The 24,388-nt window shown below is 36.0% G+C and overlaps 2 protein-coding genes and 1 non-coding gene across 6 annotated transcripts in view; 2 read left to right on the top strand and 1 right to left on the bottom strand.

Moving 5' to 3' along the window:
• The window catches only part of DDX60 (DExD/H-box helicase 60), a 92,478-nt gene extending 83,213 nt beyond the window's left edge, over positions 1-9,265 (top strand). For all 4 annotated transcript variants that reach the window (XM_049094375.1, XM_049094377.1, XM_049094376.1 and 1 more), the window contains 2 exons: positions 5,281-5,343; positions 8,538-9,265. In XM_049094375.1, coding sequence (XP_048950332.1) covers positions 5,281-5,343; positions 8,538-8,637 — 163 coding nt within the window. In that variant the 3' untranslated portion in view covers positions 8,638-9,265. The remainder of the gene's footprint in view (positions 1-5,280; positions 5,344-8,537) is intronic.
• Positions 9,266-10,616: 1,351 nt separating this feature from the next.
• Positions 10,617-10,721, top strand: LOC112652403 (U6 spliceosomal RNA). The gene has a single exon (XR_003131419.1). It is a non-coding gene; the product is annotated as a U6 spliceosomal RNA (small nuclear RNA).
• Positions 10,722-23,433: 12,712 nt separating this feature from the next.
• The window catches only part of ANXA10 (annexin A10), a 98,656-nt gene continuing 97,701 nt past the window's right edge, over positions 23,434-24,388 (bottom strand). Inside the window, exon 12 of the mRNA XM_025435917.3 lies at positions 23,434-23,743. Within this exon, the coding sequence (XP_025291702.1) occupies positions 23,675-23,743 (69 nt within the window). The 3' untranslated portion in view covers positions 23,434-23,674. The remainder of the gene's footprint in view (positions 23,744-24,388) is intronic.

The following is a 24,388-nucleotide window of genomic DNA, read 5'->3' as shown; positions in this document are numbered from 1 at the left end:
TTTAGGATCGTTTGTTCCAGCTCTGTGAAACATGCTGGTGGTATTTTGATAGGGATTGCATTAAATCTGTAGATTGCTTTGAGTGATATAGACATTTTAATAATATGTTTTCTACCAATCCATGAGCGTGGAATGTCTTTCCATTTCTTTGTGTCATTTTTCATCAGCATTTTATAGTTTTCCGAGTACAGGTCTTTCAGCTCTCTGGTTAGGTTTATTCCTAGGTATCTCGTTTTTGGTGCGATTGTAAATGGTATTGATTCCTTAATTTCTCTTTCTGCTGCTTCATTATCGGTGGATAGAAATGCAACAGGTTTCTGTGCATTGATTTTGTATCCTGTGACTTTACTGAATTCATTTATTAGTTCTAGCAGATTTTTAGTGGAGTCTTTCCAGTTTTCTATATATAGTATCATATCATCTGCAAATAGTAAAAGTTTTTACCTCTTCCTTACCAATTTAGATGCCTTTTACTTGTTTTTGCTGTCTGATTGCTGTGGTTAGGACTTCCAGGACTATGTGGAAGAAGGTGGTGAGGATGGACAGCTTGGTCTTGTTCCTGACCTTAGAGGGAAAGCTCTCAGTTTGTCCTCACTGAGGATGATTTTAGCTGTGGGTTTCTCATGTACAGCCTTTTTATGTTGAGGTATGTTCCCTCTAAACCTTCTTTGTTGAGGGTTTTTATCATGAATGGATGTTGTACTTTGTCACATGCTTTTTCTGCATCTATTGAGATGATCAAATGGTTCTTATCCTTTCTTTTATTTATGTGATGTTGGTTGCTTTGTGGATATCGAACCGCTCTTGTAACCCAGGAACAAATCCCACTTGATCATGGTAAATTATCATTTTTTAAGTATATTGTTGGATTTGGTTTGTTAGTATTTTATTGAAGATATTTGCATCTATGTTCATCAGAGATATTGGTCTATCATTCTCTTTTTTATGGTATCTTTATTTGGTTTTGGTATCAGGGCAATGCTGGCCTCAGAGAATGAATTTGGAGGTTTTCTTAACCCCTTTTATGTTTTGGAATATTTTGAGACTAGGTATTAACTCTTTAAATGCTTGGTACAGTTTGCCTGTGAAGCTATCTGGTCTTGGACTTTTGTTTGTTGGCATTTTCTTTATTACTAATTTGATTTCTTTACTGATATGCAGTCTATTCAAATTTTCTATTTCTTCCTGTTTTAGTTTTGGTACATTTTATACTTTTAGGAATTTAGAAGTTAGTTATTTTTTTCAGGTTGTCTAATTTGTTGGCATATCGTTTTACATAATATTCTCTTATAATTGTATTTTGGTTGTGTTGGTAGTTATGTCTCCCCTCTCATTTGTAATTAAAGGTTTATCAATTTTATTGATATTTTTTCAAAGAGCCAGCTTCTGGTTACATTGATCTGTTCTATTGTCTTTTAGTTTTTATATCATTTATTTCTGCTCTAATCTTCATTATTTCCTTCTTTCTGTTGGTTTTAGGTTTTGCTTATTGTTCTTTTGCTAAAGAACAATTTTGGTTATTGTTCTTGTTCTCTTTTGGGTATAATGTTAGGTTTTTTTTTATTTGAGAGTTTGTTTTCTTACTTATTGAGGTGGACCTGTATTGCTATAAACTTCCCTCTTAGAATCATTTTTGCTGCATCCCAAAGGTTTTGGACCATTATGTTTTCATTTACATTTGTTTCAATTTTTTTAAAATTTATTGCTTGATTTCCTGGTTGACCTGTTCATTGTGTTGTAGCATGTTATTTAACCTCTATGTATTTGTGGTTCTTCCAGATTTTTCTTATGATTGAATTCTTAGTTTCTTAGGGTTGTGGCCACAAAAGATGTATGGTATGATTTGGATCTTTTTGAATTTGTTGAGGGTTGTTTTGTGGCCTATTATGTGATCTGTTCTGAAGAATATTCCATGTGAACTGGAAAAGAATGTGTATTCTGCTGTTTTAAGGTGAAATGTTCTGAATATATCTGTTAAGTTCATCTGGTCCAGTGTGTAATTTAAAACCATTGTTTCCTTGTTGTTTTCTGTTTAGATCATCTGTCCAGTGATGTAGGTGGGATGTTAAAGTCCCCTACTATTATTGTGTTATTATCAATTAGTTTCCTTTATGTTTGTTATTAACTACTTTATGTATTTAGGTGCTCCCATGTTGGGTGTGTAAATATTTACAATTGTTATATCTTCTTGTTGGATTGTCCTCTTTATGGTTATATAGCATCCTTCTTTGTTTCTTGTTACAGTCTTTGCTTTAAAGTCTAGTTTGTCCAATGTAAGTACTGCTAGTCTGGCTTTCTGACCTCCATTTTGACATCCATTTGCATGATAAATGTTTCTCCATCCCCTCACTTTCAATCTGTGGGTGTCTTCAGGGCTAAAATGTTCTTCTAGGCAGCATATAGTTGAGTCTTTTATTTTATTTATTTATTTATTCATTCTGTCACCTTGTGTTTTTTGATTCAAGTGTTTAGTCCATTTACATACGAAGTAATTATTGGTGGGTATGCATTTATTGCTATTTTATTACTTGTTTTGTGGTTGTTTCTGAAGATTTTCTTTGATCCTTTCTTGTCTTTCTCTTTTTCATAGTTTGCTGATTTTCGTTAGTGATATATTTGGATTTCTTTCTCTTTATTCTTTGCGTATTTATTAGTGGTTTTTGATTTTTGGTTACCATTAGGTTACATCTTCTGCATATAGCAGTCTATATTAAGTTGATGGTCCTTTAGGTGTGAGCCTATTCTTTACTCCCCTCCTCTCCATGTTTTAGATATGTGGTGTCTTATTTTACATACTTTTATTTTGTGAGTTCCTTGGCTGGTATTTTACAAAAAGATTCGTTTCTTTTGCTTTTGTGTTTTGTACATTCATACTGTCACTTTTGGTTTTTCATTTCCCCTCAAAGATATTTTTTGAAGGACTGGTGTAGTGGTCATGAAGTGCTTTAATTTTTGTTTGTTTGAGAAACTTTATCTCTTTTTCTATTCTGAATGATAGACTTGCTAGATACGGTGTTCTTGGCTGCAAGTTTTTTTTTCCCCATTCAGCATTTTGAATATATCATGCCACTTTCTTCTTGCTTGGAGAATTTCTGCTGCAAAACAAACAAAAACAAACAAACAAACAAACAAACAAACAAAAAAACAAAATAAACCTGATAGCCTTATGGAGTTTCCCCTGTATATAACTGCCTTATTTTGCCTTGCTGCTTTTATTTATTTTTTAATCACTGTATTTTGGTGTTTTAGTTATGTCTTAGTGTGGATATACTTTTGTTGATTTTGTTGGGAATTCTCTATGCCTTCTGGATCTGGATATGTTTTTCCTCCCCCTGATTAGGGAAGTTTTCAGCTATCATTTCTTCAAATAAATTTATGTCCCCTTTTCTTTCTCTTCTTCTGGGACTTTTGGGACTTTTATAATGTGAAAAAATTTTTAAAGATTTTATTTATTTGAAGATAGAGAGAAAAAGAGTGAGAAAGGACATAAATGGGGAGGAGAGAGGGAGAGGGAGAAGCAGACTCTCCACTGAGTGGGGGAGCTGGACATGGGGCTTGATTCCAGGACCCTGAGGTCATGACCTGAGCCAAAGGCAGACACTTAACTGACTGAGCCACCCAGGCACTCCTATAATGTGAATGTCATTACATTTGATAGAGTCACTGAGTTCCTAAGTGTGTTCTTATTTTGCATAATTTTTTTTTCTCTTTTGTTCAGCTTGGTTACTTTTTATTACTGTGTTGTCTAGGTCATTACTTTATTCCTCTACTTCCTCCATCCTGCTGTTCATTCCATCAAGCATGTTTGTCATTTCATTTATCAAGCCCTTTATTTCTGCTGTGTTATTCCTTATCTCTGTGTTAAGGTTCTCACTCATGTCTTCCACTCTTAAGTCCAGCGTGTATCTTTATGATCATTCCTTTAAAGTCTCTGTTTCACTTAGATCTCTGGCCATGGCCTTATCCTGTTCTTTCATTTGGGACACATTCCTCTGTCTTCTCATTTTGTATAAGTTTGCATCAGCTACTGTGTGTTAGGAAAGTCAGCTACTTCTCCTGTTTTTGAGCTTCATACAGAAAAACTCCTGTGTTGGGAGATGCAGTGTAGGAAGGGGTTTGAGATGGTCTTCCTGGAGAAAGGGTCCAGAGTGCTGGGACTAAGGCAAGTATGACTCAGAAGGGTGGTTCCATCAGAGCATGGCACGTGCAGAGTTTGTCATAAACAAGTTAGGTACTGAGTGCTGGCAGGGTACTGGTTCCTGCAAGTAGCCCTGTGCTTATGCTGAGGGGCGGGGGAGGGAAGTGGTGCTGACCAGTTTCTTTGTTCACAGAGGGGTCTCTTGTGAGCACTGTCTCTCTGGGACATGCTCTGAGAAGAGCAAATAACCTCCCCACTGTGTGCCACAGGCACTCTTCAAATTGCTGTTTCCATGCTATATATCTATGGGTTGTTGGCCCTGCCTTCTCTCTAAAAGTAGCTCTAATGACCCTGGGCCGTATCCGAGCCAAGCTCACTGACCTTTAAAATTCCAAGCTTTAAGCTTCACTGGTTGCAAGAACTCATGAAATTTGACCCCTCTCATTTTCCAAGCCAGTTGCTATGGGAAATCATCTTCCCTGTATACTCCGCTGTGTGCTAGTCTGTGTCTTGCCTGCTCCACTTTCATGGCTCTTACTCACTGCAGTGGCCATTATCCAGTTCTCTCCCAAACAACGTCTCTGCTCTTCATACCTTCAATGTGGTTTCTTGTCTGCCTTGATTTGTGGAGTTTTTTCTGTCAGTCTTCAGGTTGCTTTCTGGGATATTATGATGTTTTTATCATTATGTAGTTGTGTTCATGGGATGAGTCAAGCCTAGGGTCTTTCTACTCCACTACCATCTTCCCTCTTGGATGGGATTCTGATCATTTTTCAAATATGACTCATTATTGTAAATAAAATTGTGACATTAGTAAATAATTCATTTGATTTTTTTTCCATTTGATTCTCCAGCTCCCATTCACTCTCCTGAGCTTACAATTTTCCTATTTTGATTTTCTCCTGAGATGATCAGTCTCCTGTGTGTATTGATTATGTGTGGTTGTGATACGTATGACTTTTGAATTTATAATCATTATTCCTGTTGATTGAATCATCATCTAGGACTTGTGGCAAAATATTTCTAGTAAATATGTCTTGATGGACAAAAGTAATTTATTATCAACAAATCCAGCATTTCAGTATGAATTAAGTTCTTTAATGTTTTCATACTATTGATTTTCAAAATTATATTTTATTTAGGCTACATGAAGGAGCTGCATATGACTTGTTGAAAGATTTTGCACTTACCATTAAATCTATCAGGTATGTATGTTATATATTTTAAATATTGATTTCAGATTTTCCAAAAATTTAACCGTAATTTGAAAAACATTGACCTCATACTTAAAAGTGCCACTGAGCTTGTTAGATTGACAAATTTCAACTGCCCAAACATTTTGCAGAGCTTCTCTTCAACACCCTGTTGCACTGGTTTATAATAGGATTAATTCCAAATCCCATTTGACAGAAGGTTTCATTCAAATCAGAGCCCCAGCCTCAGGCACTGCAAACAGCAGGATAATGTTCCAAAGCCTCAAGAATTCCTAGATCCCAGTATTCTCAGTTTTCACAACCAGTGTCGGTGAGATACATGATACGTCAGAAAGCCCCTTAGGGCTCCACCAGGTCTCTGGTTTATATCAACTTACATATTCCAGACTCTCTTGCTTTATACAGTGTTTTTTCCAGCCTTTATCAGTCTGGTCTCCCATTTGGCTTCCTGTTTTTTATCCTGCCATTCTACTGGCATGGGGAATGTGGGACTCAGTGGGGACCCAGACAACTCTAAACTTTATATGGATACTTCCATCTAAGACTTTTTAGAAGGTCCATTATTAGGCCCTTCTAGTATTGCCTGGTTAAATATACATCTTTCTAAAGCCTGTAGTCTACACATACTTTAATACTTTATGTTTTTCCCTTTTCTACACTTACTTTAAAATTATATATCTTCACATACATGCACATATGTAATTTACCATGAATCTCTTCATGAAGCTCTTGGTATTCAGGTCATTGTTTTTTAATTTTTTGATATGAGATTAATCAGACCTGTTTGGAGGTTTCATACAGAGAATGAAACTATGGGGATGCTAGAGCAGAGGGAAATGCTCACTATCTTGAGCATCTCTAGGTAGTGTATTTCTTGAGTGGCTCATAGTTATTCAAGAGTACCCTAAGAAACTCCACAGACTTTGGTTTAATCTCAAAATCTGGTCCTAGGAATATCATTCATTCATTTATCTAAAATGTATTGAAATACTATTAGTCTGAGACATACATCTAAGGATTTGAGATGTACAGAATCAACAAATCTATCCCTGCTTTAAACATAATCTTACAGTGTAGTGTGCGGAAACTGACTTGTAAACTATTTCAAAGGCAATAAGGGGTAGGATGACAGATAATGGGGGCAACCTTGGATTCAGAGAAGGATTTTCAAATGAAGTAATTTTTTCACTAAGCCTTAAAGGATCTTAAGGGATGGGGCGGAGGAAATAGTGTTTTCAATGTAGAGAAATGAGAAAGGGTGGTCTGATATGTCAGGCGTAGGCTTCAATCTCATTCTACTGGCATGGGGAATGTGGGACTTGTCACAGGGGTGGGGAAAGACACTGAGTTGTTTAAAGCAACTTTAAAGGCAATTTGGACAGGCATTGGAAAGGGTCTTAATTCTCATATCATGGAGTTTGGACTTAATATGCTGAATAATGTATAGGTAGTACATAGGCATGAATATGCTATGGGTCCATGGCATATGGTTGGTTTATATACGTGGCAGAGACTCAAAGGCTATGAGACCCAAGCAGGTCAGAATGAGTGTGGATCTGAATTAAGGAAATAGAGTAATGATAGAAAAGAATGGTTGGTTGGAGAAATATTTATGAGATAGAATTCAGAGAAATTGTCAAAGTTCATGTAGCTGGTAATGATAATGAGGTTTCTATTTTAGTTACAGATACGTAAGAAACAGAAGTGAGGATGAAGCTTGAGGAGGACCAAGAACCAGAAACAATGACTTAGAATTTATACATGTCATGTAATACCTGTGGGAATTCATTCGAGGGGAAATGGTCAGTGTCATAATTATAGGTCTATGACTAGGAAGAAATTCAGTGTTATAGATACAGATCTGGTCATTCTCTGCAGTAGGTCAGTGAAGACACTAGGAAAAATTTTGGAACTCTAGTGGAACCAAGGTAGATAAGGAATTGCAAAAGGCTGATGAAATGTCAGATCCTGATTGTGGTCAGTACTTTATCAGCTCAGCTGCACTGTTCATTCTTGGATTTCCTCTCCTTTCTTTTCACCTGCATATTCATTTCTTGTTGCTGCCATAACAAACTACCACAAACTTCATGGTTTAAATCAGCAGAGATTTATTTTCTTGCAGTCCTGGAAGCCTGAAATCTGAAATGGGTCTAACTGGGTTACGGTAAAGATGTTGGCAAAGCTCATTTCTTTCTGGAGACTTTAGGAGAATCTCCTTTATTGTCTTCCACAGCTTCTAGAGGCTGCTGGCACTATTTTGATCATGGTTCCCTTCCATCTTCAAGGCCAGCAATGGTGAGGGAAGTCTTACATTGCATCACTCTGATGAACTCTCTCCTGCCAACCCTCTCACAAGAATCTTTGACTATATTGCCCCCACCCAGATAATCCAGGATAATTTTTCTTTTTTTTTTTCAGGATAATTTTTCTATCACAAAGTCAGCTGATCAGCAACTTCAATTCCATCTGCCACCTTAATTCTCTGTTACCATGTAAACTAACATGGTCCTAGATTTCTGTGAATTAGAACACAAATAAATTTTTCTAAAGATTTTGTATTTATTCAAAATACAATGAGGACACTGATGTGGGACTCGATCCCAGGACCCTGGGACTATGCCCTGAGCAGAAGGCAGATGCTCAACCCCTGATCCACCCAGGTGTCCCTAGAACACAAATAAAAGACACTATTCTGTTTATTACATTCTGTTTTAAATTTTTTTCTCACATATCTAGGTAAAGGAAGGAATATTTTGATTTTCATAGAAGTAGTTACTTGTGGATTTCAGTATATACTGGACACGGTAGCCAAAAAAATACAAAATAGACTCCAAAGAAATGTGTGGAGAAAAGGAAGGGACTTTGTGTTGCTGCTATTGAAGGGAGATGGGAGAAGGTTAGATGGGATTTGGTGGCCCTGAAAATCTTCTTGCTAATCGATATGAAGAGGAAGTGCATGGGAACTTTTTTGTTATATTATTATTATTATTATTATTATTATTATTATTATTTTCTATACAAGTTTTTTTAAAGGTAAATATATTTATCAGTATTCTTCGTATTTTGCTGACATTACATCATATAGTGGTATTTACTTAATTCTTCCTACCTGTAGAAAGTCCTTCTTAAAATACTGACTCTCACTAAAATGTGTGCTCTCTGTGTGTGTGTGTTTCCATTTACAGTGTGTCCTTGCGTGAACTATGTGAAGATGAAGACGACAACGTGGTCTTAGCATTTGAACAATTGAGTAAAAGCTTTTCTGAAAAACTTGATGAAGTTTAAAAACAGAGACTATCCAGACCACTTAAAATGTTGCTATGGGCATTTTTCAAGTCATATTTTATGATCCTCATACTTTTTGTCAGAAATACACATATGATGGAGTGGAAAGAGCAAACACTTTGGATTCAGAATTGTGATCACACCTGTCATGTTCTCTTATAAATACCTTTAGACAAGTCATTTAATATTTTTTAATCTTGGCTTCTTTAGATAGTTGAATAATAATGCTTATATTTCAACTAGTTTATGGACTGATTGAGAAAATCCAAAGATTTTTGTGTGTGACCGAAGAAAAAATTTTACTTCGAGAAGTGTAAACAAATATGACATTCTCAGCATTTTCCTCCTCGATGTCATAATTTGTAAAAGTCTATCAAGGCTAGAAAAAGCTATTACAGTATCCTGGAGTAGAAATATATTTTCTCTAATTAACTTAAATGTGATTATATGACTTAGATATATATTTTACCATCTCGTAATCTTGACTTACTTTTTAAAAAAATATGAATGACAGTTTTGGCATAAGTCCCATGAGGCTTTAAAATAAAATATAGCTGGTGATTTGGCTTGATTTTAATTGTATATAAATGACTGAAAACCCACAAATAAATACAATGGGTGTAATCAATTTATCATTGGTCTCTTTGTATTAAGTCTGTACATCTTTCAATCCATTTGCACACATCTGGATTTTATATATAATAAATAATTTATGTCTAATAACTTTCCCTCCATAATCTAAGCCTCAGATTATAGTTTTGGAATCTATTTTAGGCTCTAAACTTGAGCAGAACATTTTATCCTCAGAGCTAAAGGTCTGCTCTCTCCTATCTATGTCTTACTGAAGATAATCTTTTGTATGATATTATTTATACATATATTAATTGGCTTAGAAATATACCTGTGGCTGAGTGAAGTAAGTCAATCGGAGAAGGACAAAGATTGTATGTTCTCATTCATTTGGGGAATATAAATAATAGTGAAAGGGAATATAGGGGAAGGGAGAAGAAATGTGTGGGAAATATCAGAAAGGGAGACAGAACATGAGAGACTCCTAACTCTGGGAAACGAACTGGGGGTGGTAGAAGGGGAGGAGGGCGGGGGTGGGGGTGAGTTGGTGACAGGCACTGAGGGGGGCACTTGACGGGATGAGCACTGGGTGTTATTCTGTATGTTGGTAAATTGAACACCAATAAAAATTATTTTATTAAAAAAAAGAAATAAATCTGTGGTTCATTTTGTCTGGAGATAAAGGAATAATACTCTGTTACCTGGAACTGACCCATTCCTGCATGTGCCATGTTAGGAGACTCCAATTTCTTCAGACTAAACCCATTCATATTATTTTAAAATGTGCACTGCAACAATTGCTGAACACAAAATACTTAGAAATTAAAGTGATTTCTACTGACCTCTATACTCAAAACACTGATACACAATATTAATAGATTGTCACGTCACATTAGTTTCTACCTTTTAATTGTGGTTTCATAAATCTGATGGAGACATGAAGATTTTTTTTCCATATGACTGAGCCAATCTGGTTCCCTAATTTTTAGAGGTAAAATAGGATTATTTCCTATAATCTGTCATTCTGCTAAAAGGGAGTTGTATCTAACCTTTTTGGGGTGGGTCTAATGGGAAGCTTCCTTTGTTTCCTTTTTGACTTTTAGCAAAAACTTTAAAAAGTAACTTGGAACAACTTATGAAAAGAGAGATTATACAGGAACTCTTTTATGCTCCATTTGTTGTAATAATGTGAAATTTTTCTTTCTGTGAAACATGTGCAGAGACCCTTGTGAGATTTACTAGAGAAGCATTATTATCACCATAATTTATTCCTTTTTCTTATGAGAGGAGAAAATCATGTTGGCATTAGGTCTATAAAGGATCTTCTATAAGAGCCATTTATTAAAAATTTGTATTTTGATAAATACAAATTATAGGTGCAAATGCTGGCATAAGAAATAACATACTATGCTTGCTTCAGCACTGCATAGGTTAAAATTGGAATGATACAGAGATGATTAGCATGGCCTCTATAGAAGGATGACATGGAAATTTGTGAAATGTTCCATGTTTAAAAAAAGAAAAATAAAAAACCCATACATATATGGTTAATAATATATGACAAAAAGGCCACATACTAGTTACTGATGAAATCATAACCTTATGAAGAAGTGAAGCTTTCCCTTGGCCCAGTTACTGATTCATGTAAAAAAAATGTATATATATACATATATAAGCCTATATATATATATAGGCTTAAACTTCTCCTAACATGTCCGTATCTTCCTTTCTTTTAATAAAAGTCAAAGACAGAGCAGTCCCATTCCTCCTTGGTCTTCCTTTGTGCAACCAAAGCAACTAGACATAACACAAAAACAATAGGAAACTTGTGACTTGAGAAATGACATGATACTGAGTTTTCTTACTGTCTCTTGTAGTCTGAGGAGAGGCTGATCACGACCTCACTTCACCATCTCCAGGTGCCATTGGGACCATCCAGCCACTCCCTGACCTAGCATCTATGTGAATAAACAAGGCGGTATGAGGTGGAGCTAATTAGAACCCCACTTTTACCCCCTTCCCTGGTGTGTGTGTATTGAGGAGGGAGGATGCTGAACCTCTTCCCTCAAACAGCATTAGTAAGAAAGAATGAGTTGGTGACGAGTCCTTTCACAAGAGACTAATCAACGCTGTCCCGCATCCATTCCTGTGACCGCTGAGCTCCCATCCTCATCCTAAAACAACAGAGCAGTGTGAGCGAACCCTGTTTCCCCCTTCCCTGTTGTGGGCAAGGCCTAGTAGGGAAGGTCCATACATATCCCCACTCAGAGGCAAGGAACAAGGCAGTGAAAGCATGATTCCACTTTCACCAGGGAGATGTCAGGAGCCTGCCAGCGAAGCTGAACTTCAATACGTCACTCTCTGCATGGAGGCAATGTGAGCTTGGGCTCCTATAGCCAGCGTGATGCCAGCAGGTCTAGAGGAAAGCTGAACTGCCACCCACCCCATTCCTCATGCTACACCTTACCTCACTTTCTAAAAAAGCATATTAAATAGGCTTGAGAGTCCCCTAGCGTAATATCTAAAAGGTCCAAAGGATACAGTAAAAAGCCATTCATCATATCAATAGAGAAATCAAAACCTGAATGAGAAAAAAAAAAAAACAAAAAACAAAACTGATACTTATACCAAGATAAAGTTAATGTTGAGATTAAATTATAAGGATTTTACATTATCTGTCATTAAAGTATTGCAACAAGCAAATGCACATGCTCTTTTATTAAAAACTTATTTATTTTAGACAGAGAGAGCATGAGTGGGAGGGGCAGAGGGAGAGAGAGAGAGAATCACAAGCAGATGCCATACTAAGTGAAGAGCCCGACAGGGGGGCTGATCTCACGACCCTGAGATCAAGATGTGAGCCAATATCAAGAGTCAGTTGCTTAACCAGCTGCACCACCCAGTCTCCCTACAATTGCACATTCTTTTGAGACAAATAAAAAATAGAAAATCCCAGCAAAGATATAGAAGTCAAAAAAATATGGAGATGACGTATGATGGATTTGGTAAACTTTCAGTAGATCAACAGAATTTGGCAATCTGAGTAACAGAAAGTAGACTGAAAAAGAACAAAGAAAGTTTTAGAGACTAGTGAGACAATACAAAAAAAAGCTAATGTTCATAAATTGGAGTCTCAGAGGAGAGAAAACTGGGTGGGGTTGAAAATATGCTCAAATAAATAATGGCTGAAAACTCCCCAAATTTAGGAAAAAAAAAAAAAACTACACCTATAGAGTGGACTCCATGCAAAGCAAAAATCATAATGAAATTTCTGGAAACAGAAAATGAAGAAAAAATCTTGGAAGCAGACAGAGAAAAACAACACATAACCAATAGTAGAATACAAATTCAATTGACATTGGGTTTCTCATCTGAAACCAGGAAGGCCAGAAGTGGCACAGTTTTCAAGAACTGAAATTTTAAATATCTACCAATTAAAAATTCTATATCCAGTGAAAATATTTTTTTTTTTTTTAGAAATGAAGAGAAAATAAAAACTGTCCACTCAAAGGAAATGGAGATAATTTTCACTAGCAAAACTATCCTTCAAGAATCGGTAAAGGAAGCCCTTTATATTTTTTAATTTGTTTTTATTGGAGTTCGATTTGCCAACATAGAACATAACACCCAGTGCTCATCCCATCAAGGGCCCCCCTCAGTGCCCGTCACCCAGTCACCCCCACCCCCCACCCACCTCCCCTTCCACTACCCCTAGTTCGTTTCCCAGAGTTAAGAGTCTTCATGTTCTGTGTCCCTCACTGATTTTCCCCACTCATTTCTTTCCCCTTTATTTCCTTTCACTATTTCTTAAATTCCCCATATGAGTGAGACGATGTGATGATTGTCCTTCTCCGATTGACTTACTTCACTCAGCATAATACCCTCCAGGTCCATCCATGTGGAAGCAAATGGTGGGGATTCATCGTTTCTAATAGCTGAGGAATATCCCACTGTAGACACAGACCACAGCTTCTCTGTCCATCATCTGTCCATGGACACTGAGGCTCCTTCCACAGTTTGGCTATCGTGGCCATTGCTGCTAGAAACATCGGGGTGCAGGTGTCCCGGCGTTTCACTGCATTTGTATCTTTGGGGAAAATCCCCAACAGTGCAATTGCTGGGTCGTAGGGCAGGTCTATTTTTAACTCTTTGAGGAGCCTCCACACAGTTTTCCAGAGTGGCTGCACCAGGTCACATTCCCACCAACAGTGTAAGAGGGTTCCCTTTTCTCCACATCCTCTCCAACATCTGTGGCTTCCTGCCTTGTTAATTTTCCCCATTCTCACTGGGGTGAGGTGGGATCTCACTGTGGTTTTGATTTGTATTTCCCTGATGGCAAGTGATGCAGAGCATTTTTTCATGTGCATATTGGCCATGTCTAGGTCTTCCTCTGAGATTTCTGTTCATGTCTTTTGCCCCATTCATGATTGGATTGTTTGTTTCTTGGCTGTTGAGTTTAATAAGTTCTTTATAGATCTTGGATACTAGCCCTTTATCTGATAGGTCACTTGCAAATCTCTTCTCCCATTCTGTAGGTTGTTTTTTAGTTATGTTGACTGTTTCTTCTGCTGTGCAGAAGCTTTTTATCCTATGTCCCAATAGTTCATTTTTGCTTTTGTTTCTCTTACCCTCATGGATGCATCTTGCAAGAAGTTGCTGTGGCCAAGTTCAAAAAGGGTGTTGCCTGTGTTCTCCTCTAGGATTTTGATGGATTCTTGTCTCACATTTAGATCTTTCATCCATGTTGAATGTATCTTTGTGTCTGGTGCAAGAGAATGGTCTAGTTTCATTCTTCTGCACGTGGCTGCCCAATTTTCCCAGCACCATTTATTGAAGGGACTGTCCTTTTTCCAGTGGATAGTCTTTCCTGCTTTGTTGAGTATTAGTTGACCATGGAGTTGAGGGTCCATTTCTGGATTCTCTATCCTGTTCCATTGGTCTATGTGTCTGTTTTTGTGCCAGTACCACACTGTCTTGGTGACCACAGCTTTGTAGTACAACCTGAAATCTGGCATTGTGACGTGGATGGAACTGGAAGGTATTATGCTGAGTGAAGTAAGTCAATCAAAGAAGATAAAGAACAATCATTATATGGTTTCACTCATACGGGGAATATAAAAAATAGTGAAAGGGATTAACACGGAAAGGAGAGAAAAAGAGTGGGAAAAATTAGAGTGAGATAAACCATGAGAGACTCCTAACTCTGAGAAACAAACAAGGGGTAGTGGAAGGGGAGGTGGGCGGGCAGATGGGGTGACTGGGTGACGGGCACTGAGGGGGGCACTTGATGGGATGAGCACTGGGTGTTATACTATATGTTAGCAAATTGAACTCCAATAAAGAATATATATGTATGTTTTTACATATATATTTTTATTTTACTTATATATATATGATGATAAATGGGGTAAATTATTATTATCTAAATTTAAAAATTCAAATAACATCTTAAATAAAGAGATAAAATATGTTACAATAATAAAAATTTCAGGAATGAGAGTTGTTTGAGGTAATATTCAAGGGGAGGATAAAATCATTGATAAATTTGGGCTTCTTTTCCTTTATAGACTTATTTATTTGTTTTATGAGAGAGAGGGAGAAGGGAAGGAGCAGAGGAAGAGGGAGAGAGAAACTCAGGCAGCCTCCATGCTGAGCGCAGAGCCTGGGCTCAATGCCATGACCCATGAGATCATGACCTGATCCAAAACCAAGACTGGGATGCTTAAGTGACTGAGCCTCCAGGCATCTCAGTTTTGGACTTTTATAAACTAAATAAATTTATATAAATTATATAAATTTGTCAGTATCTATTGAGAGAACAGAATTTGAGTGTATAATGTCCAAACTACAGAAGAAAATAAATAGCATGAGAAACATCTAAGGCAATCAGAAAGTAATCAAGAAAGCAGATAAAAAGATTTAAAATACAAAGCACAATATAAAATGGTAGCTACATTTAGTTACAATGGTAGCTAAATATCAATTGATATTTGATATATCAAATATATCAATTATATTAAATATATTATATTGAGGTTCTTGCTTTGCCTCTGATTTTATTCCTTACTCTTTTCTCTTAGAAATCTTTTAATGTAAAAGTAATACTCCTTTTATAACCTATTGCTTTTATTTATGCAAAGAGAAAAAATAATGCTTATGGAATGGCTTTGATTTTACATCACTGTATTCTAGAAATGGTAGAAAATTGTAAAATTAAGGTAAAACATTTAAGCGAATGGAGATCTCTAGGAGATTCACAATTATTTCCTCCTAATGAAATGTAGTTTGCATTTTTGGCGACACTAGCTTCCCAATTTAAGAGGTGAATAAGATCCAAATTATTTTGGGCTATTTTAAAAATACTATTTACTATTATCATTGTGGTGAAGTACACATAAATAAAATAAAAAAAACATTCTGCAGAGAACTATTTAACAACATTTGGTGCATTCGTAATGTTGTGCAACAACTAACTCTATGTAGTTACTAAACATTTTCATTAACCCAAGGGGACAGTTTGTACCATTAAATTGTAACTCCCAATGTCTCATTCCTTCATTCCCGCAACCTTTGGCCATTTAGTAATCTGTTCTCTGTCTATATGGATTGACCTACTCTGGATATTTAACAGGAAAGGAATCATACAATATATGTGACATTTTGTGTCTGACTTTTTCCACTATCAGAAAGGCCCATACCTGTTGTAGCATTAACAGAACTGTACTCCTTTTTATAGCTGGATGCTATTCTTTCGTATGTTATGTAGAGTTTGTTTACTTAGTTGATGAATATTTAGGTTGTTTCAATTTTGGGTTATCCTGAACTCCTGTGAACATACATGTACATATATTTATTTGAGTACCTGCTTTCATTGCCTCGGTATATCCCTAGGAATAGAATGACTGGGTCATATAGTTACTGTAAATTTAACTTATGGAGAAATCTCACCACATCCGTAATTTTCCTTTTTTAAAAAAAATTCTAGGGGGCCATTCTAGGGGGGTGTGAAGTGATACATATCTCATTGGGGTTTTGATTTGTATTTCCCTAAAAAATAATGAAGTTGAGCACCTATTCATGTTATGACACAATGTATATATTCTCTTTGAAGCAATGGGTTTTTAAGTCCTTCACCCGATTCTAGTTGAGTCGCTCTTTGTTCTTGATTTGTAGGTATTCTTTGTATGTCTTAGATATAAACCCTTACCAGATATATGATTTGCAAATATTTCTCCTATAAGGTATCTTTTCCATTTCTTGATAATGTTCTTTGGTACATCAAGGTTTTTAATTTTGATGTAATCCAGCCTATTTTTGTTGTTGTTCATGCTTTTGGTGTATATATAAGAATTCATTTGCAAATCCAAGTTAATAAAGATTTATCCCTACCTTTTGTTTCCTTTTTTAAAAAGAATTATTTATGTATTTTGGGAGAGACGGAGAGGAAGAGAAAGACAAGAGACAGTTGGGGGTGGGGACAGAGGGAGAGAGAGAGAATCTTGAGCACAAAGGCTGAACCAGGGCTCGATCTCAGAATCCTGAGATCATGACCTGAGCTGAGATCAAGAGTTGGATGCTTAACCAACGGAGGCCCCAGGAGTTTTCGTCTGGGAATGTTCAGGTTTAGCTGTTGAGTCCATTTAAATAAGTTTTGAGAAATATCATTGATACATTTTTAAAAAGTTAGTATATATATAAACCAATATATATTAAAAGCTCAAGCTTTTAAACCAGGGAAATGTCTCTTCCAACTTTGTTCTTTGCATTCAATATTGTGTTGGGTATTCAACGTCCTTCGCAGTTCCATATTAATACAAGTTTGTCTTTTCTACTTCTAAAAAGGGACATGTGGAAATTCTGATAGGGATTGCAAAGAATCTATAGATCACTTTGGGTAGCATTGCCATCTTATCAATATTAACTCTTCCAATCCATAAACAAAAGGTGTACTCCCATTTTTTAGCTCTTCTTTAATTTCTTTCATCAATGCTGTATTTTCCAGCATACAAGTCTTCAGACTGGGTACATTTATTCTTAGGTATTTTATTTTTTAGATGCTATTGTAAGTGGATATTTTTCCTTAATATCCTTTCCAGGAAGTGCCTTGCTTGTGTGTAGAAAGATGACCGATTTTTGAGTGTTGATATTGAACTCTGCAGCTATAAAATTTTTTAGCTCTGATACTTATTTTGTGGCTTCTTCAAGATTTTCTATATATGGGAACATGCCATCTGTGTGTAGAGAGTTTAGCTTTCTCCTTTCCAATTTGATGTCTTCTTTTTATTCTTCTTACATCATTGCTCTGGCTAGTACTACCAGTAAATGTTGAATAGCAATGATGGAAGTGGACATCCTTGTTGTGTTGCTGATTTTAGAAAAAAGCTTTCAGTCCTTTATTATTATGTTAGCTGTTTTCATAAATGTTCTTTAGTATATTGAGAAAGTTCTCTTGTATTCCTAGTGTACTGAGTGTTTTTATCATGAAAATACTTTTTTTCAAATGATTATTCTTCATTAACTGAGGCGATCATATAGCTTTTTTTTACCCACCTTCTTTCTATTAATATAGTATATTACATTGATTGATTGTCTTATGTTGAATCACTCATGCATTCTTGGATAAATCCCACTGAGTCATAGAGTATAATTTTTTAAATATGCTGTTGGACTCAGTTTGCTGGTATTTTATTGAGGATTTTTGAATCTATATTTATAGGGATATTGGTGTGTAGTTTTCTTTTCTTCTGATCTCTTAGTCTGATTTTAGTGTCAGGCAATACAGGGCTCAAAGGATAGTGAGTTAAGACATATTTTTTCCTCTTCTGGTTGGAAGAGTTTGAAAAAGATTGGCACTTACTCTACTTTAAATGTTTAGTAGAATTTGCCAGTGAAGCCAGCTGGGATGGACTTGTTGTTGTTGTTGTTGTTGTGAGGTTTTTGATAACAGATTTAATTTCTTTGCTTATTATAGGTTTTATTAGATTTTCTATTTCTTTCGAGTTGGTTTTGATAATTTACGTACTTCTAGGAATTTGTGAATTTAATCTGATACATGTATATATCAGATACACATACATATATATAAATACATATATCAGATTAAATACATACATTAATAATTAATTATATAATACAACAATATTGTGATTATAATAATTATAATATTAATTATATAATATATAATTATATAATATATAATATATATGTATAGTTAGTTGTTCACAGCACTTCTGTATAATCCTTTGTATATTTGTAGCATCAGTAGTAATGCCCTCATGTTCATTTATAATTTTATTTATATCTTTTTTTTTCTCTGTAAATATAACTAAATGTTTGTCAATTTTGTTGGTCTTTTCTGAAATCTAACTTTTGTTTTATTGAGCTATTATTTTTCTATTCTGTTTTATTTATGACCAACTAATCATTTTTATTTCATTTCTTCTGCTTAAGTTTTAGATAACTCTCCTTTTTCTAGTTCTTTAGGGTACACAATTAGTTTGTTGAATTCAGATCTTTCATTTTTTTCAATGAAAAAGGCATTAACTGGTATAAATTTCCTCTGAGTACCACTTTATCAATATCTCATAAATTCTGGTATGCTGTGCTTTTACTATCATTTATTTTTGAGTGTTTTCTAATTTTCCTGAGATTTTTTTCTCTGACCCATTGTTTACTTTTTTCCATATAGTTGTCAATTCCCCAATGCCCCTCATGTTAATGAGTTTTGGCTTCACTCCTTTATAACCTGAAAAGATACTTTGTATGACTTAAGTATTTTTAAATACATTGAAACTTGTTTTGTAGACTAACATATGGTCTCTTCTGGATAATGTTTGTACAGGAGAATAATGTATATTCTGCTGTTATTGGGTATGTTGTCCTTTAGGTCCAGTTGGTTATGATATTGTTTAAGTAGTTATTGCCCTACTAATCTTCTGTCTAGATATTCTGTCTATTATTGGAAGTAGGGTGTTGACGTCTTCAACTATTATTTTAGAACTGTCAGTTTCTTTTTTAAAAAATATTTTTTTAAATTAACTAATTTATTTATTTATTCATGAGAGACACAGAGAGAGAGAGAGAGAGAAAGAGGCAGAGACACAGGCAGAGGGAGAAGCAGGCTCGATGCAGGAAGCCAGACAGGGGACTTGATCCTGGTACCCCGGGGTCACACCCTGGGCTGAGGGCAGGCCCTCAACCCCTGAGCCACCCAGGGATCCCAAGAACCATCAGTTTCTTTCCTTCATTCTACTAATGTTCACTTCGGATGTTTGAGGGCTCTATTGTTTGATATTTACGTATTTTTAATTGTGATGTGTTCTAGATGAATTAAACCTTTAATCAGTATATAATGTATTTTTTATCCATTGTAACAGGTTTTTTTTTTAAAGATTTATTTATTTATTCCAGAAATGGAAAGAGAGAGAGAGAGAGAGAGAGAGGAAGGACAAAGGGAGAGGGACAGAGAGAGTCCCAAACAGACCCCCCACCGAATGCAGAGCCCAATGTGGGGCTTGATTTCACAACCCTGAGATCATAACCTGACCCCAAATCAAGAGTCAGACATTTAACCAACTGAGCCACTTCAGTTAGTTAGGTCCCCTCTCTTGAAACAGTTTTTTTTTTTTTTTTTTTACTTAAAGTTTATTTTGTCTGATATTAGTATAAGCCACTCGGCTGTCTTTTATTTGCTATTTGTATGCAATATATTTCCCCATCATTTCACTTTTAACATCTTTGTGTCTTTGGGTCTACTGCCTCGCCTTCCACTTTCTGCTTGGACTAATCCTAGAGCTCATGAGTTGAAAGCATAAGATCTTCTCAAGTGTTTTTAGCCGTGTGTCCTGCCTTAGGTATGTGAATGGCCTTCTACATCCCCCTGTATAGGGGGAATGCATAGATTTCCCAAATTTTCTTCACAGGTTTTTATTACTCAGTTGTACTGCTTCAACTGTAATCTTTTGCTCCAGACAGCTGCAGGTGGCTCATTTGTCTTATGATTTTTCCCCCCTTGAGTGAGTTCTGAGTTGGACCAAACAAAGACAAGTGCCTCACCCTGGTCTTTTAGGAAGCTCCCAGACAGAACAGACAGATAAACATATTCTTTGTTAGTAAGCTAGTGGATCCCTGGGGGGCTCAGCGGTTTAACACCTGCCTTCGGCCCAGGGTGTGACCCCGGGGTCCTGGGATCAAGTCCCACGTCGGGCTCCCTGCATGGAGCCTGCTTCCCCCTCTGCCTGTGTCTCTGCCTCTCTCTCTCTCTCTCTCTGTGTCTCTAATGAATACGTAAATAAAATCTTAAAAAAAAAAAAATAAGCCAGATCTGCTCCTTCCGGAACTAGGAACCCGAAGTCCACATTAGGGGCAGGCTGCTGTCTTCAAGACTGTCACTGAGCTGGGAGGAGGATGGAGAAATAACAAATAGAAATATCACAAATTTTTCCTACTTTCTGTAACTTTTTTCTTGATTCAGAGTCACTATTTTTCAGAGTTCTGACAAAGTTAATTCTGACAGTTTTTGCATGATTGTTTTGGATGCTTCTGTGGAGGGATGGCTCTTAAAGCAAACTACTTTGCCATTTTCAGTGACATCACATACAAGTTTAACCTCCTTAGGGCTAAACTGAGCATAGTAAAATACTGAATACAATGGACATAAATCCCTCTCTGCAGTCTTTCCATATCTGATTTAATTTTGTCTCTGGAATGGCCAGGAATTCAGGGGTCATTTAGTATTTCCTGTACTGGAAGTTAATAACACACCAAAAGCAAATTTATTCCTTTAAACATTTTTTTCCCTACAGCTTAAATATGGGAGATGCTTTTGATTTAATCAGAGATTTTTCACTTGTTATTCGATCCATCAGGTATAGTAAACATTTGGGCTAATATAAACAGCTAAACGTCATTAAGTACAAATAACAATGATAATAACTTAAACACTTATTTTTTTTTACAGGATTTTACTAAGTGAATTATGTGATAGTGAAGATGATAATGTTATGTTGGCATTTAAACAACTAAGTGAAACATTCAAGACAAAACTTTGGGGAAAAAAAAGACATTGAGAATGTTAATCTTTATTGCTGTGATCCTGGAAAATAGAAATGGTGAAGAAATACCACCCTTTTGTGTTTCAGAAAATGGCCTACTATATAGAACTATTCTTTCTCATATGACTTAGATAAGACTTGCACATGACCCCTGTTTACCCGTAACAATCCTCAACACGCCCTTCAAATTCCTACTCTTTGTCTCATAAATGATTAATTGAACTATTCTCCCCTACTGACCAATCTGGACAAATTGTAGGCTAACTTGACTAAACTTTACTCAGGTTTCTCCTTTCCTTGGACTTTCATCCACCCTTTGGTTCCTGCTGAAAACTAACTGGAGGCGTCCCCAGATCAACTGTCCATTCTCAGTTCAATGACTGGCAACGTTAACCAGAGAGATCCCCACGTGGATTGTCCAGTCACACCACAAGTTCATCCCATTCCTCCACACTCGATTCTTTCCAGCCTTGTTTATTCATTCCCATAAATCAAACATCCTTTGCTGGTTGATTCTTGAGCCCCCTGCAAACCTCACGGTCAGAGCATCCTTTCTGTTGCAGTAGCCCTTCTTTCCCTATTGCAGCTCCTCTCTCCATTTATTGCAATAGTCTTTTTGAATAAAATCTCTCCCTATCTAAGTCCAGATTTGATTTTGATTTGACAACACTGTGCCATACCAAAGAAAAAGCATTACCTAGCTAAAGTATAAATTCCACAACGTCCTAAAGTACTACACAAAAATGTCCTAACCAGGAAAATTTTAATTTAAATATCTAAATTATCAGTAGGAATTCTAACAATTTTGCTTGTTTTAAAACTCTTAGCTGAAAAAAATTGTAGGATAACTATGCTTAATATTTCAAACAATTACTACCTTTGACTGAAATGCTAATGAAATATTTTTTATTTTTATTATTTTTTTATTTTTTGAAATATTTTTTTAAAAGATAGAAATCAAAGCCAATTTAAAATATGACATATACCTCAGCAGCAAGTTGAAATATTGTAAATGATTTCAGAAGTCTAATTATTCTGAAATATTTCATGTTGTGCCCATTCACTGTGTTCTAAATGTCCTGTATCATTTTTGCCTGTAAAGAAACAGGTTCTGAATATATTTTTCACTTCTGAGACTGATTGAGACAGATCTACAGGGAATGGTCTACAGGCTATTGAAAAAACATTCCATGTAGAATAGAGAACTCCTATCAACTTCACCAGTTCCTCTAGATTTATTGCATGTGTCCTCATTTTCCTTGGTTGACTTCATTAATTGCTGCTTCCTGGGATCTTGGGTTTTGTCTTTTCCCTTGTGTATATTGGGAGCCCTCTGTTGTGGACTCACCTGTCCCTGTTTCTGCTTTTATTCTTGGCTAATTTGTGGCATCCATCTAGATGGTCTCCCCAAACTGACCTTGTGAGTATTTTTCCCTTGCTGCTCCTAATTTACTGAATCCTCAGACATGCAAGGGGCCAGGCTTTCCTGATGGTACAAAGCACACAGTAACTTCCAAATGACTTTGATGTGGATGTTAAGAAGGAAAGACAAAAACAATAAGCAATGACTTTTATGACACTGCATGGGCAAATGTTGGGTTGGGTAGGTGCACGTATTTAAAAAATGGGCTAGAAATAAACTGCCTTTACCAGAATGGTTGTCAGATGTACTCACCCTCAACCCCCAACTCAGGTATGCACTCCCACACAGACATAGACATCCATTTTCACATCTGGTTCTCTTACACATCTACGCCTGACAAGCGTCTACCTGGCTGCATCTTGCAGTTTTATAGCTTCATTTTCTTTTAAATAAAGGCAGCTTTAGACGTTCACTGTAGCTTTATTGCATTTGTAAGAAAATCTTGAAAATTTCTCCAAGGGGGTTGGCTACACACCGTGTTTTCCCCATGCGTGCTAAGAACAGCTCTAAGTAGATTTTCTTGTAGGGAATTTATAATTCACATTTAAATAAAATATATTTGGGGACGCCTGGGTGGCTCAGCGGTTGAGAGTCTGCCTTTGGCCCAGGGCGTGATCCCGGGATCAGGGATCGAATCCCACATCGGGCTCCCTGCAGGGAGCCTGCTTCTCCCTCTGCCTATGTCTCTGCCTCTCTCTCTGTGTCTCTCATGAATAAATGAATAAAATCTTTAAAAATAAATAAATAAAATATATTTCAGTGAAATTTTTATTATTCCATTAGACACAATTCAGTAAATTTCTGATTTCGAAGATAAGTACAAATCCAGTCTCATGTACTTTTATCCATAGATTTTTCTTTGGCTTACAATGATTTTAAAGAGAAAAGAAAATATGATTCTATAGTTTTGCTATAATGTTTCTAATGATGCAAACTTATCGCAACTCTGTATTTTGACATGTTTCTGAAGAGGAGTGCAGTGTCCTTTGACTTAGTAGTCTTCGGCATCCCCAGCGCAGATGGCAAGCAGAGCTTTCTCATAATGCCCTGAAGCAAAATTCTGAAACAAACAAACAAAAACAATGTATTTGAAATAAAATATCTTAGTGTTTCTAAAAATGAAGCATGATTCTTCTGAACTGCTATGAGAAAGATCCATGGGCCATTAGCATTTCCAAAATTGTTGACCTTTCTCATCTAAAGATTTAGTATGTCCTGAGAACTATTTCGAGTGGAAGTTATTGAAAAATAATACCATGGTTATAGTCAATACAATAGGGTTCGTCTAAAGTTGATTGAACTCTAATATGTATTTATGAAAAGAATAACTCACAGTAGAATTAAATCTTCTCCTCAACTTTGAAAGAGGTGCCCTAATATTATTGCTATAAATCAGTTCAGAATCTGAAAGGCAAGTTGACAATATGCCTCCAAAGACTTCAAAATGTTGTACTCAGTAATGCAGTAGTTCTACTTCCAGAAATACAGCCTAAGAAAATGATCAATTATTGATGAACACAAAAACTTACACCAAAAAATATAGACATTTTGTATAATAGTGAAAAAGTAAAAAAAGCAATATTTAATAATGTGGGGTAGTTTATGTATTTTATAACAAACAGTGGAATACCATGATTCAATAAAAGTATTCCTTTATGTAGTAAAATATCAATATTTATATATTTTTAAAAAAGATAGCATCTAA

Source organism: Canis lupus, chromosome 15 (assembly GCF_003254725.2).
Source record: "Canis lupus dingo isolate Sandy chromosome 15, ASM325472v2, whole genome shotgun sequence".
Classification (NCBI taxonomy): domain Eukaryota; kingdom Metazoa; phylum Chordata; class Mammalia; order Carnivora; family Canidae; genus Canis; species Canis lupus.
The sequence above is the reverse complement of the archived record's forward strand: the minus strand, read 5'-3'. Positions and strand labels throughout refer to the sequence as shown.